The sequence below is a fragment of the Lipotes vexillifer genome, unplaced genomic scaffold (genome assembly GCF_000442215.2).
Source record: "Lipotes vexillifer unplaced genomic scaffold, Lipotes_vexillifer_v1.1 scaffold4, whole genome shotgun sequence".
NCBI lineage: Eukaryota > Metazoa > Chordata > Mammalia > Artiodactyla > Lipotidae > Lipotes > Lipotes vexillifer.
The window spans coordinates 773,235-789,188 of record NW_006785876.1 but is presented as its reverse complement, the minus strand read 5'-3'; the positions used below and the strand labels follow the sequence as shown (position 1 = coordinate 789,188).

Genomic DNA, 15,954 nt, shown 5'->3' with positions numbered 1-15,954 from the left:
AAATATTTGAAGACATCACATCACTCCTAGGTCCCCTTCTTTTCCCAGGTCAAATATGTCCACGTACTTTCTTTGAATGACACTGTTCATATCCTTGGCCAAGTTTTCTCTGAAATGCCCATTTCTTAATGATTTATAGACATTCTTTACATATTATGGATACTAACTCTGTTACATATGCTGATAATATTTTCTCCCAGAGGTCAATTATCTTCTAATGTTGCTTACAGTGATTTCTGCCATATGGATCTTACATTAAATTGTTTATATAGTCATATATGTCAGGTTTTTCCTTTCATGGCTTCTGGGTTTTGTATCTTAATAAGATATTAATATAGTTCTACATTATGTTCTGATTCAAGTATATTTTTTGTTCTATTTTTCACATTACTTTTTTAAGGCTGGATTCGTTCACTCAACATGTTTTTGAGATTCATCCATGTTGTTGCATGTACTCTTTTTTTAGTTTTAGCTTTCATATTTATGTCTATGATCCATCTTGAATTAATTTTTGTGTATGACAAGAGGTCAAGGTTTATTTTAGATGTAATATTTTTTAAAGAAGTCTCCCATTTCTTGCACTGATTCTGCTTAACTGGAGACCATTTGCTGCAATTGCCCAACATGATTTTCCTTTTTTTATTTTGGCTGCGCGGCTTACAGGATTGTGGGATCTTAGTTCTTAGTTCCCCAACCAATGTGGAAGTGCAGAGTCCTAATCACTGGACCACCAGGGAATTCCCCCCAACTTTTCTTATTTCAAGTTGCCTAATCTCCTTATGTTACGCTATTTCTTTTGCTTGCTCATTTTTATAAAAGAAGATCTATTTTGATTGATCATGATAATTGGAGGAGATCTCCTCAGCCACTGTGTAGGACACAGCTTGAATTCCACAATGGCTTACAACTCCCTCTTCCTATGCCAACTGGCATAGTAGGCAGTTGCAGGAGTCCTTGGTGGACAATTACTTCGAGTACCTAGGGACACCTGGGAGCAAATTTTGTGGCCAGCACTCCAGGCCTTGATGGAGTTTCCAAAGTCCTCCAATTTTTCCACTCCAACTACACCTCCCTCCTTCTAACAGTTCTAAGAGAGGTAAAATCGGAAATGTTTTTCTCTAACTCTTGCTTGCTCAAGATTTTTCTCCACTAGTCCTCATTCAACTGAAGATTTTCTTCTCCAGTTTCACTGTCCTGTGCTCATGAACTAGAGATCTGTGAGTTGGCTTCTAGAGTCCTCTTTCTGTTTAGAGCAATTACCTAATATTTGGTTGTGGGCAATGTTTGTAGTGTAAGTTGGCACCTCTCAGAATGTTGACATATACCCCATTCCTATCACTGCTTTTCTTACTGCCGGAGAAAATGTATTTGGCCAGAGAGCTGCAGACTTGCCACTGCAGTACTGATAGGAATGAGCCTAGTTTGAACCTCTCTGTCAACACAGACAATTCCATTGATCAACCAAGAGGTATTTATTAAGTGTCTAGCATTGTGGCTATAGTCTCTTCACTGTGTACTTTTCCTCTCTCTCTAATGAAGAGCATAAACAATACATAAGATATTGGAGATAAACACTGGCTATTTCTGTTTCTTCATTATTCCATTCTCAAGCTATAATGTTATGGTTTCCTCCTTAAACTGGGAAATATCTTAAAGTTGATATTAAGTGGTCCAAAGAGAACAATGATTTTGCACTAGAATCAAGAATAGGCTGAATTTCATAGTAGAATCTGGAAGGTTCCTCTTCCCTTTACTTTTAGGGACAAAATGCAGTGACTAGGACACAGATAAGAACTATGACTCATATCTGGTGAAATCACTCAGGTCAGCTCACCTGTTCAATCTGTCTGTACCATATCATCAGCACGTCCTCTAGCTGACGAACAGTTTCTGAATTGCTAGCTGCGAGTGTCACTTCTTCAAAGGTATGCAGTTTGGAAAAATCAACATTGTCTATCTTCTTTAACTTAACTGTTCCCTCAATACTTATTCTAGCACCTAAAAGGGAAAAAATAATATTGACAAGAGGTGTTTAACGTCAATGCATTAAATGCCAATGTGTGGTTTCAAGCTGTAATTACTAAAATGTCAGAGATCTAACACTTTATAGAAATATAATTCTAGTTGATCATTAGATTGTGACTATGATTTATGAATAAAATTGCATATTTTAACAATATGAAATAATATAATTTATATTTTAAAAAGAGTTCATAGTAATGTATATATTTTTAAATATGGTAAAAATTTTCTCAAATAATATAGGAAGAGAATCCTCCTTCTACAATGGGAGATATAAAAGAAAATGTATCTTATGCCTTCACAGATCCGTGGAAAGAGAAGTTCTAATGATTTGATATCTTATCTCTAGGTCTCATAATTGCTTTGATTAACATCTTCTTTTAAGATGGAAATGTTTTCTCTAATGCTTATTTTTAATATCTTATAGTTAATTTGCTCATTTGTAGTAACTGATTAAACATTAAATACTATACTTACCATCTAAAGATGAAAGGTATCTGCTGATGGTTTCAGTGAAAATGTGTTTTTCAGATTCTCCTTGCTGGGACTGGTTTAAAGCACCCCAATTATTTGTCGCAAGAATAGCTGGTAGAAATATATTTGCCAGCATATTCCTAATCCCAACTAGGAGTCCTTCTGATACGTCCAGAAAAGTAAATAGCACTTCCTAAAAGGGTAGTGTTCAAATGTTATTTTACATGCTGATCCCATTAAAGAACTGAAAATCATAACCTATTTTACATTACAATAAGTATAGACAATATATCTTATAAACTATTAGGAAAACTTAAGTGGTGAATATTAAGGTTCTAAAATCAACAAACTTATATTCTGCCCGCATTTAACCATTCACATACTTGCTCATCAAGTAAACACTTTCCCTGGTGCTTTAATTTCGGCACAGGGAAGGAGATATGGCCTGGAGTCCATACAATGTGAGGGAAATGAAACTGAGCCTCCTACATAAAGAAAGTTCTAGGTGGACAGTTGCCCTGTCCATGATAAGGGGACGAGTAAAACTTTGTCAGTTGAGGTAAAAGGCAATGAAACTAGCCCTCTGCCCAGAAATTTGTATGGAAAAAACTGGTCAAAGGGTACTAACTTCCAGTTATAAGATGAATAAGTTCTGGGGATCTAACGTACAGCATGGTGACTGTAGTTAACGATACTGTATTGTATACTTAAAAGTTGCTAAGGGAGTAGATCTTAAATGTCATTACCAAAAAAGAAGAAAAAAAGGTAATTATGTGAGGCAATGGAGGTGTTAGCTAATGCTATGGTGGTAATCATTTCACAATGTGTGAAATCAATTCTTTGTATACCTTAAACTTACATAATGTTATATGTCAATTATATCTCAATAAAGCTGGCAAAAATGCTTAACCATATATTTGAAAAAAATGTAAACATACTTCATGAATATTTTTAGTATTTATAGGGACATCATTGCGACAGCGAACAAAAACTAAACACACTCCTTTTAGTTTCTCTGGGGCTGCGTTGTCTATATACAATCTCATCATTTTTGCCCCTTTGGTTGCTCCAGCAATAGTTCGACCACATTCTGAAAACAAAAGTCAAGAACTTAGCATACGATCACATGACTGATCAAATGTGATAAATTACTGTGGATCTTACACCCTTGTTCCTTGCTTTACTTTAAGAAGTTTTCAATATAATTATGGAATAAAATTTTTTGTCTACAAAAAGATGTAATTGCAAATCTTAAATTGCAGCCTCCTTGGGTGCCTTTCACTGAGTTCTACACTTTGCTCCTTTTGGCCTGGCCTCAGGCAGGACTTTCATGCAAACCCTTCTCTTACCCCATTCTCAACCCTTTGCCTCCTTAATCCTTGCTAATCTTTCGGATCTCAGCCAAAATGCCACCTCTCAGGCAAACTTTCACTGACTCCCCCAAAAAGATCCTGTCCCCCACTAAATACTCCCATAGCACCCGACTTATATTAAGTCCTTCCTTGAACTAATCTCAATGAAAATGTATCATTAGAAATCTTTCTTCGATGTTTAAAAACTATTTAAAATATGAGAATTCTGTTAGATAGCTAGTTGCAAATTTTTTTTTTTTAATTTTTTTTGGCTGCATCGGGTCTTAGTTGCGGCACACAGGATCTTCGTTGAGGCATGTGGGATCTTTTCTTTGTGGCGTGTGGGCTTCTCTCTAGTTGTGGACTGCAGGTTTCCTCTCTCTAGTTGTGGCATGCGGGCTCCAGAGCATGTGGGCTCTGTAGTTTGCAGCACGCGGGCTCTCACATTGAGGCGTGTGAGCTCAGTAGTTGTGGAATGCGGGCTTAGTTGTGGGATCTTAGTTCCCCGACCAGGGATCGAACCCGCATTCCCTGCATTGGAAGGTGGGCTCTTTACCCACCAGGGAAGTCCCTGGTTGCAATATTAATAAGCAAAAAATCAACAGTCTTCCTGTTCACAACCATAACCAATTGGAAATATGATCTAAGAAAATTTTACATCCCTATCACAAAACCATAAACATCTTTTGTCTACCCAGCCCTCCTTCCTTTGGGTTTGGGGAATTTCTCCCGTCCTGGGATTCTGGAGGACACCAGTCTCAGAGCCCTGCAGGGGTACACATGTGAAAACTATACTAATTAGACTCTCTGCAAGGCTGTAAATCTTGAATGCAGAGACACAAAGATAAAAGGGTATCTGAGCAAGGTCAATCTACTGATGAATCCAAAGAAACTGCCCTGAAATCCACGGAAATGCTCTATTCCTATTTTTCCCAAGGCCTGATTGTCCAGCTAGTTCTAAATTTTGTGAACTACCCAAATGTTTTAACTTTTTTGCTTACCTAAGCCAGAGTCTGCACCTTGCTTGCAGCCAGAGAACCTTGAGACATGGTATGCAGCAATGTAGAGCTCAAATGCTCATTCATGAAGGTTGGCAGGATTACCTTTACCCTTAATATTCTCCCTTTTTTCCTTGATAAGTGAACCTGAATTTGTCCCATTTAGCAATCTGTACATTCTCAGGGAGACAACTGCTTTCTCAGCCTCCCTCGCCCCTAGGGTAGTCATGTGACATAAGAATCTTGGGCTTTCCTGATAAAGGGGAGAGGTGTGACTAGTAGGCCCCTTTCCTACATGATGAAAACCTGTACATAATGTCTAGACTTCATCTTGCAACCATGTGGAACAAATATGAACACAAAGCAATGTGTTATGAATGGCAGAATAGGGGACTTGCCTTGTGGTGCAGTGGTTAAGAATCCACCTGCCAATGCAGGGGACACCGGTTCAATCCCTGGTCCGGGAAGATCCCACATGCCGTAAAGCAACTAAGCCATGTGACACATATACTGAGCCTGTGCTCTAGAGCCGGTGCTCTAAAGCAAGAGAAGCCACTGCAATGAGAAGCCCGTGCACCACAACGAAAAGTAGCTCCCGCTCGCGGCAACTAGAGAAAAGCCCGCACACAGCAACGAAGACCCAATGCAGCCAAATAAATAAATTAAATTAAAAAAAAAATGCCAGAACAGAAATAAAATAAGAATCTGGGTTTCTGATGGCGTTACTGAGCACTTGAACCACTGCTAGCCACTGCCTGCCCAGTTATGAGAGAAAAATAGACTCCCTACTTGTTTGAGCTACTATTAGGATTTCCATTACTCACAGCTGAACATATTCCTGGCTTCTAAAAATCCAAATGCAGCTACACTATAGAATACTATACAGCAGCTTTTAAATTAGATACATCTATATTTAATAACATAAAAAAAGTCTAGGTTATACTGTCAAGTCCAAAAAGTAAGTCAAGAATAAAACATGTTATATGATATTTTTAAAATGATAGTAAGTGTCTACGTGTTAGCACATGCATATAAGAAAGACATGTAGAGGAATACTTACCAAGCTGATAAATGTATTATTTTTGGAAATAGCAAAATTAACAATTAAACGTATGTTTACCCTTTCTTCTGGCAGTTCTCCTGAGAATTCTTCCTAAAAAGTCTTCCTAATCCATGTAGAATTAGCTTCAATGATATTCATTGAGGCATTGTTTAAAGGAGAAAAAAGTTGTGAACAACCTCAATTCTAATAATAAGTTTTGAACCTAATATTTGATCAGCCTAATGCAACTGTTTAAAATTTAATTGTGGAAATGTATCAGTGGCATGGAGAAGACAATATTATCAATTTTTAAAAGCTACCATAGAATAATATATAGAGTTGGATTACATTTTTATAAAGCATCTATAAATTGTTTTTTTTTAGTTTAAATTGAAAAAAAAAAAACGGAAACATATCTTGGGTGACATGGTCCCCAAACAGGAAATGCAATGTTTTTGAAAATAATTAACAGAAGGCTGAACTAACTCTCATGGCTACTGAGTTCCTTTTTCTTTCTGAGACTGGACTATAATCTTGGAGGACAAGTGAGGCAAAGTTTACATGGCACTTGCTCTGAGCCCAGCATACACCATGGTCCTCCCAATTCCATGAGGTGAGTTCCATTACTGTTCCCGTTTTACATATGAGAAAACCAAGGCCCAGAGAGGTGAAATAACTTTTCCAGTGTGACCCAGCGAGTAAAGAGTGGAGCTTGTCTTCACACCTCACTTCTGACCCTCTCCAGGACAGAGCTTTAAACCAGTAGGTCAAACAGTGTCCATCTGTGATCTCCTCCTCCCTGCAGGCCCAGGGGTCTGCACACCATCAATGGAGGGTGTGATAAGCTCTGCATTTTAAGAAAACAACATCTGGTCTGGGATACTCTCACCCATATACCAGGATACACAGGATAACCTGTCTAGAAGAAATGGAAAGTTTCACACTGTTGACACTGACTTGAAATCCACCCTGAGCTCCACAGTTTGGACCAAGGCTATTTAGAAAGATAATTGTTAGGGCAGAGGGGTCTTAGAATCCAGCAGGGCACTGAGTATGGGGAAAGTGGCTTCCTTCTCAGTCCTACCTTGGCCCCTTACACTCTCATCCAGTACCTGCCTACTCCCCATCAAGCTTTGCCTCCTCAGGACCCACAGCGCTGGTGGTCTGGGTGAACAAGGCGTAGGCATAGGTGCTGTCTGGAGGAACAAGTCATTGAGCTGCTGAAGTTTGCAGTGACCAGCACAATCCCAGGAGGGGCAGCAGTTTGTAGTTACTTGGTCAATCTTCCAGCTGAAGAATGCATGTCCCCCTTCTCATCTGTCTTGTACTTTCATAAATTTTGACAAAGAACGACCCAAAGCACCAGAGTGGGTACAAGGTCAGCAAACCACAAAGCATTCCCAGCCTCCAGCACATTTGGAATAAGTGAGATGCTACTTGTGAGCCATAAAAGAGGTGATTACTTTCCTGGTTAAAGGCAGCAAGAATGCCTGCCGTAGGCTGTGGAAAGGTGGAGGCACAAAGAACCCGTCTCAAACTTACCTTGTCATCCAGAAGCATCTTGGAGAGCTCTGTCTGTCTGGTGTTGTAATCTTGGCACAAAAGGAATATTCTCACTAGCTCTACATTCTTGTTTTGGCCCAATAAGTTTGAAAATGATACTTTTTTTTTTTTCAGCTGAAAGCTTGAGAGTTTCATTATTATTATTTATACTATACTCTTCCAAAGAAGGTTTGAGGTAATATACAAACAATAAATGCTATGGACTGAATGGGTCCCCCCAAATATATATATGTATAGCAGTATATATATATACTGCAAAATATGACCCAACTCTACATATTATATATGCAACTCTGGATGTCAAGGAGTCAATGAACCATGAATATGTCTTAGACTTGCAGCAATACTTATAATTTGGGTCGTTACAAATATCTAAATTAGTGATCAGAAGATAAAGCTAGCAGAAGATAAAACTATATACATAGTGGTATATATACTGTGTATATATATGTACATATCTCATACATACTGTACATATACATATCAAAATACATAGAGGGAAATACACACACATACATACATATATATATATATACCAAAGAAGTTACAGAAGGATACTCATCAAGGAGTTAACTTGATTATTTCAAGTGAGTGGGAATGTGGGTGGTAGTTTTAATTTTTCTTCTAATTGTAGATATTTTCTCGCCTTTCTATATTTTCAGCTATTGTTTTAATTTTTAATGAATTATGAAAATTTGGACCTTACAGTAATGTCCCAGCATAAGAATTGTGAGAGACAGAAGATCAACAGAGCAGACATAGTCACTAATCATGAGTCTACATATTTTGTTGGTGAAGAAAGACATATATATTAAACAATTAGATGAAAACAGAAGAACATGATCAAGTGGTGTATTTTACAATGCAAACTTTAAAAGAGACAGGCGTTTGGAGGATCGTGATGGATGTGGTTTGGAACACTCTGAGAAGGCTCTGAAGTAAAGAGAATGCCTGAGGCGATCCGGAGGAGGGGTAGGATTTGGCTGGGTGGAGACACTTAGGAGGGTGGAGAAAAGGGCACGGAAATGACTGGTGTGGACAGACAACCATGAAGACTGGCTTAGAGAGAGCAGCAAGTTCATGTTTGGCAGAATAGGAGATCAGACTAAACAAGTACTGTGTGTCCAGGTTATGACAGGCCTTAGTGGAATAAATGAAGAATTTGGACTCAATCCAACAGCAGGACAATGAAAGATTTACTTGGCAGGAATAAGTAGTATGGATTTCAGAGAGGAAATCTGGTAACAGAGATACTGGTTTTCAATCTGGAAAACTGGGGCAGGCATGAGATAGGAGCCTAGCTTAAAGGCAGCAGAGGAGGGGGCTCCCCTGGTGGCGCAGTGGTTGAGAGCCCGCCTGCCGATGCAGGGAACACGGGTTCGTGCCCCGGTCCGGGAAGATCCCACATGCCGCAGAGCGGCTGGGCCCATGAGCCATGGCCGCTGAGCCTGCGTGTCCGGAGCCTGTGCTCCGCAACAGGAGAGGCCACAACAGTGAGAGGCCCGCGTACCGCAAAAAAAAAAAAAACGCAGCAGAGGAGGAAAGCAAGAAAGAACCAACAGAAAGGACACGGTAACATCCGCAAGATTTATAAGATAAGTAGTCTAAAACCAAAGGATGATCTGTGTACCTAGTTATTAAGACAAAAGTTCAATGACCTGGTAAAGTATCAATTCTTTTTGGAATAACGTGAAAAGTAGGGAAAGCCAGATATTCCACTGCCAGCTGCAGCAAACACAAGATGCTGACCCAGGACCACAGGGAGTGACTGCTGTGCTTTCCGGTGGTTTCATGACTATTTCTAGTCATCTGACAACACGTGTACAAAATGGCTCTACCTGTTTCAAGGAAAAGGCAATTAAATTCTAGTGAAAATGTGTATTCCCAGGAGAGGTCAATGACTTCTATAAGGATGCTTTCTTCTTCAATCATTATAGCAATCTTGTAAGCTCCTGGTAAATTTTCTTTATAAATATAGGATTGTCTATGTATAAGAGAAAAGATATGCTGCACTTTTAACATTCATTCATGAATAGCTGGCACGTTACCCTTGCAAAACATCCTTACCAAGACCAGGTACATCTCCTTCCTGGTACAAAAACTTCAATGTCTTACAACCATCTTTCATAAAAAAAAGAGTAAATGCTTCCAGCTGTTAAACAAAAGAGAAAATGATAATCAATAAAATGACTAAGAAACTATAATAAAATGAACCAAACCCTGTGCTAGGCATTTTACATACCTTAGTCCTCATAGTTTTGTAAATAAAGAAAATGAGGCTAAAAGAGTTTATTCAAGGTACACAGAAGCAGGTACATCAGAGGCAGTGTTAGAATCCGAACTAATTTAACTCCAAAATTATCATGGAATATAGGGTGAATTCTATTTCCAAACCTACATTACTTATTTACATATATAAGTGGGCCTCCACTTACCTAACCCTGCCTCACAGCACCTTATAGGGGTAAATAGGTGAGTCCAACTGGAGGTAAACGTAATGAATTATAGTTAAGAGAAACTACTCTTTTTTTTTGGCTGCACTGGGTGGCTTGCAGGATCTTAGCTCCCTGACCAGGGATTGAACCTGCGCCCTGGGCAGTGAAAGCACCGAGTCCTAACCACTGGACCACCAGGGAATTCCCAAGAGAAACTATTCTTAAAAGTTGATTTGTGGAACAGTAAAACTTGCCTTATTAACTAACTGTTTTGTTTGACCAATTATTTGAGTAATTATATTTTCAGCAATTATAATTTGACCTATATTGTAGCCAAACTAATATAAAAACAAATTAATATAATGTCTTCCACATTTATGAGCATGAATTTAATTACTTATGAGTCAGTATAATTATCTTAGTAAGTAGACATCTAGGTCACATAAACAAAAACTCTCACACATCATTAGGGAAACACAAGTTTACTTGACCCCCCTCACCTAGTCCCACTGATTTCATACATAAGTGTCTCTCTTGGGCAGTGGGCTTCTCTTCACTTATTGACCTATTCCTGTAGGAAGTATCTCAGGTCTGGCAAAGCCTCTCACCCTTGGACAATGGTTCTCAAACTTTTATGTGCATCAGAGAAGCAACTAGGGGACGTCTTAAAAATAAAGAATGCTGGACCCAAGGATTTGCATTTTTTAAAAGTTCCAGGTGATGTTGCTGCTGGTCCTGGGACCACGTTTGGGAACCACCACCCCAGGAGATGAAATGGAGCCACGGAGATGCGCAAAATTCTAGCCCTTCATTTTCTACTCTTCCATCTCACACGTAAACTTGGCTCTCTTGCATAATTACCATCTAAAAGATACAGAAGCTGTCAGCATAGCTATTCTTGCCCAGTTCCACACTTTCATGCTGTATGTGACTTCTATGACCCATCAGCTTTGAATGCATCCAAACTCTCAAAAGTAGACCGCATGACTGTGATAAAAAAAAAAATTCAATATCAAACGTAATGAATTCTTGTCTTTTAGACATGTTGTACTCTTGAGGCCAGCAGAGTGAAAACAGTCATGGGCCGAAATCATGACTGCAGTTAAAAATTCACTTATAATACATAATATTTTACAAATGCTTCATCTGAGTTTCACCACAACCTTGCACTAGGTAAGGTGGCATTATTATGCCCCTCTTGCAGAAAAGAAAATTAAAGCTAAAAAGAATTTGAGGGGACTTCCCTGGTGGTGCAATGGTTAAGAATCCGCCTCCCAATGCAGGGGACACGGGTTCGAGCCCTGGTCCAGGAAGACCCCACATGCCGTGCAGCAACTAAGCCCGTGCGCCACAACTACTGAGCCTGTGCTCTAGAGCCCGTGAGCCACAACCACTGAGCCCACGTGCCACAACTACTGAAGCCCGCGTGCCTAGAGCCTGTGATCTGCAAGAAGAGAAGCCACCGCAATGAGAAGCCCGCGCACCACGACGAAGAGTAGCCCCCACTCGCTGCAACTAGAGAAAGCCCACGCAGCAACGAAGACCCAACACAGCCATAAATAAATAAATAAAAAGAATTTGAGGACTTCCCTGGTGGTCCAGTGGTTAAGACTCTGCACTTCCATTGCAGGGAGGGGGCACAGGTTCGATCCCTGGTCAGGGAACTAAGATCCCATCTGCTGTGCCACCCAGCCAAAAATAATAATAATAATAATAAATTAAAAATAAATAAAAATAAAAGAATTTGAGTGAAGGACCCAAAGACACATACCCACAAGTGCAGAACCTGGAACTCCAGATCTGCTCTCTTTCCACAGAACTGTGCTGCTGCTGTCTTGACTTTGGAAAACACTATCATGTAAGCCAGGAAAGTAATGTCTATGACTATCATGAGCAGCGCTGAATGAAAATAGCAGGAACACACAAAGTAGCAAAAGCTTGAATGCCAATGCAGCAGAAACCTCTGTATTGGTTAGGGTCCTGGCAAGCAAAGGAGTCATAACAAAGAGGTTCTGAAGAAGCCTTATAATAAAGAGGCTACTTCTAGAGGCCAGAGTAGGGTAAGGGAAGCTGTGGCACTAGCAGCAACACAGGACTAGCAACAGAGGAAAACCAATACCACCTGAAAGCCTGGAAGGGAGGGCGTTGGGGGGAACGGGGTAGCGGGAAGCAGGCTGAGAGCTGGAGCTGGGGGAAAGGGACTGCTCAGGAGGACACTGGCAGAAATGTGGCCAAGTCGGGGAGGGATCAGGCTTCTTTCTCTTCTGCCCTCCAATCTCCTGCTGGTGGCTCCCAGAAGCTGAGCCACATGGAAACCAGAGGATGAGGGAGCCCATGTGGTAGATTCCAGAGAGGTCAGCCTTCCAGGCCATAGAGCAGGGTGGAACACAGTCGGGAATGGATCTGAAGGCAAACAAAATAACCACCACCTCTTCTGTTGTCTACCCTTTTGCAGAGCCTTTAATGAACTGTTTTCACTCTGGATTGTGCAACAGGCCTCACATAAAAGAAAAACTTTTCCATACACCCAGTTACCTAAACAACCACAACAAAACATACCACCTCTTGCTCCAACTTCTTACTCACCCATCCACTAATCGTGATGCCAATTTACTACATGTTCTTGCTTTGTCCATCTAATCAAATAAGCACTCTAATCTCTCCCAGATTTTGACATTGGTTTCCATCCTAGATGTACTTACTATCTTCCCTCCACTGTGGCTTTGCAATTCACCAGCAACTCTTAAGGAAACACTTTTCCTGGCTTGACTCTTCCCTTAATCCTAGATTTCCCACTCCTTGCAGCCTAAGCAGTGTCTGGCCTAAGCAGTGTCTGGAAGAAGCTAACCACAAAGACCCGAAGTCCAAGACACGCCCCAGGAATGACAAATGGAAGGGCTGGCAGGCATTGGGCACTCCCACTTCCTGGTCAGCATGCTAGCCAGTGAGAGAGACTTCCTCCAAGTAGAGAATGCCAGCCCAGAAAACCAGGTGGCAAATACTTAAGGGTGATAATATCACCTCTGTAGATACTCATCTCCCCAACTTAGTCCTAGCAGCAGTCTTCCTCTGAAGGCACTGCCCAGTCCCCACGTCTATGCCTAAGTCTTTTGCAGAGCTAGTGGGATTCCAATTGTGAAGTTAGCCAAATATGTGGCCTTGAAATTTTCAGGTGCAACAATGTTGATTACCTATATGGTTTCTTCCCTAACCAAGCAAAGGAATGGTCCTTGGGACAGGCCTGAAGCCTGGGCCTACTGAGAATCACATTTTTTAGAAATTGGCCTTCTCTTTCTCTCTTGGTCATCTGCTCAGTGATGTGTGCAAGGTTGTTTTGCATCACTTTCTTCTACCTAGAGAATAGGCAGACACATAACCAGAGTCACCAGAGGAGCCAAAATAGTAGAGAAGGGAGGCCAGGAGAGATGAAAACAAATGAAAAAACAATACAAACAAACAAAAACAATTGAGAGTGGCAAAGAGAATCCTGTTGCCATTGGGTGGTATCATCCATAGCCAGGACAGGTTACAGAATTTGTGAGGCCCAGTGAAAAATGAAAATTCAGAACCACTTGTTTAGAAATTATTAATAATTTTAAGATGGCAACAGGAGATCATTTATCCAAGGGTAGGGCCCTTCCGCACAAGGGCCTACTCAACTAACAGCCCACATGCCCGTGAAGCCATCCTTAGCCACACGCACATTCCCACAGGGAACTTTGGTGACCTGGGAAACCATCCTACTTCCAGTTGCTTGCTGTGGCACCTCTTGTTTTATGTACACATCTCCAAGTTTGTCTATCCTTTGCCATTAAAATAGCTCAGAGCTATTGATCTCTCTGCATCAATCACATGCCCATGTCACTGTAACACACTAAGGGAACAAGAAAATGATCAATCCCATTCAACTGTCAGGGGCCTGCCAGTTCTAAAGCTTTATAAGGGTCCTGGAAGAAATGAAGGGCAGACAACTTCAAGAACTTGGTAACATACTGCATCAAGCAAGGGAGAGGCTCTTTTAGGAAACATTCCACAGACTCTTCGCTCCTAGGGCAAGCTAAAGAGTCTTGCCCAAGTTCACTGGGCAAGAACAGGGAGTATATGGACCCTGATAATGGCAACCTCACCACAATGCCGCCCCCAATGCAACTCTCTCACCCTTGCATTCAGTGGGACAATCAGCTCACCACCAGCATGTACCTGCTCACTGGTCTTGTAGAAGCTCCAGCCCAGGTCACTCCTAGACTTGACAAAAAGCTCAAGCAGCTAAGAGTAATTTTGTTGAAAATTTAGAACCTGAGCTATAAGGAAGCTATGACAGTGCTTCCGGGAGCCGCTATGAAAGTCACAGTTTATCATATATTACTATAATTAAGGTGACCATATAAATTCATCATCCACAACTGGGACCCTTTTAGGAGTGAAAGGAGGAACTGTTAATAATTATGCTAGAAAAGTAGGCATAATCCAGGGCTCTCCCTGGCACGCAGAGACGCACGGTAATCACCTCGTTGTTTTCGACTATATTTATGCAGTAGTCACTGTTCCCTAGCTCTATTTCTGCAGTTTGTTTTTCTATCCAAATGATTTGCACGTGTAGTTTATATAACCTGTACTTTTAAAATATCACTCTACCTGTGCTTCACTATCCCTCTAACTTCTGAAGCCATTTTGAGTTAGAATCTTAGCTCAATTCTAGTTGCCAACTCTTTTTTTCCCTTCCTCCACAATAGTAGGCCAAACTAGAAATATCATCCAATTGGCTGTAAGTATGTAAAATAAAGCTTCTTCTCTATTCAGTAAAATCCCAACCTTCTCTTTCTAAATGTTTTGTTGTTCACAACGATTCAAGTTTCTTCAACCAATCACTTCTCAAAGAGTAATTAAAAAATAATAAGACTTAAACTTACAGATGGGCAATCCAAAATTAATTCTTCAACAGTTGTTATATCCAGGCCAAGCTTTGCTGATAGAATTTCAAATATATATTTGTATGAAGGGTCAATTTTCATTTTTCGGTTTTCCCTTGCATCTCTAAATCTTGCCTAAAGAATGAAAACCATGTGTAAAAATTGTAATTATGAAGAAAAATCACCAAAATATTTCATTTCAGATAAAAGTGACACTTAATAAAAATGGTATTATAAGCAAAACCTGTCTCTCTTTTAATGTTTCCTGCAGATTTGTAATGCCACTCATACTTCGGAGATATCTGGATGATCTGCGGGAAGACTGAGAGAGCACATCAGAAGGCACTGATTGAACCAATCGTGGCGCAGGCCTAGGTCGAACCCTTCTCAGATCTGGGTCATCTTCATCTGGCATAACCATCCTTTCATCAGAAGGAATGAGATTCATATAACCACTTAAAGAGGAAGTAGGACGTTTTTCAAAAAGAGAGACAGTATCTTCTTCAGATGCCTCTTCTGGGAGGGGCGGGGCCTCTTCACTGGAAGGAGGAGGAGCCTCTTCTTCCAGAGGCGGGGGAGCCTCATCTCCTGGATCTGGAGGGGCAACATCTTCTGAGCTAGGAGGTGCTGCCTCTCCCGAAGAGGACGGGGCTTCTTCTTCCGGAGGGGGTGGGTCCCCTTCTTCGGCACTCATGTTATCCACTCCTTCCACCTGCAGAGCACCTTAAAACTTCAAAACCTAGGATTATAAAAAATTTTTAAACTGTTCAATAAATTGAGTATGATGTATTAATTTATCCCTCCCATTGAAGCTAGACAGGTAGCAAAATTATCTGTTTCTCCCATACTGCATTATCTAAAGAAACTAAGTTTATAGGGCTAGAGACAGAATTTTTTTAAAGTGGGACAGCACGTGCACGCGCGCGCACACACACACACACACACACACCCCTAACCTACACACCTCTAGGGTCTTTTTCAAACTGTAAGTAACCACTGCAATTGATGGGAGGACACCTGTCCTCAGGTATGGAAAAAGGGCTGAAAAAAGATTGAGAGCGACTGTACTCAAGGACCAACTGGTGATCAACACCAGGATACTTATCCAAGAGATCAAGCAAAGAACTACATGGACTGAAACGTTCCTTGCTTGGGGGA

At 40.7% G+C, this 15,954-nt stretch overlaps 1 protein-coding gene across 1 annotated transcript in view; it reads right to left on the bottom strand.

Annotated features, from left to right (window-relative positions):
• The window catches only part of DNAH8 (dynein axonemal heavy chain 8), a 332,081-nt gene extending 316,591 nt beyond the window's left edge, over positions 1-15,490 (bottom strand). The window contains exons 1-6 of the mRNA XM_007458310.1: positions 15,041-15,490; positions 14,797-14,931; positions 9,519-9,603; positions 3,435-3,586; positions 2,500-2,689; positions 1,835-1,998 (exon numbers count right to left, since the gene is read on the bottom strand). Coding sequence (XP_007458372.1) covers positions 1,835-1,998; positions 2,500-2,689; positions 3,435-3,586; positions 9,519-9,603; positions 14,797-14,931; positions 15,041-15,490 — 1,176 coding nt within the window. The remainder of the gene's footprint in view (positions 1-1,834; positions 1,999-2,499; positions 2,690-3,434; positions 3,587-9,518; positions 9,604-14,796; positions 14,932-15,040) is intronic.
• Between the last annotated feature and the right edge of the window lie 464 nt (positions 15,491-15,954).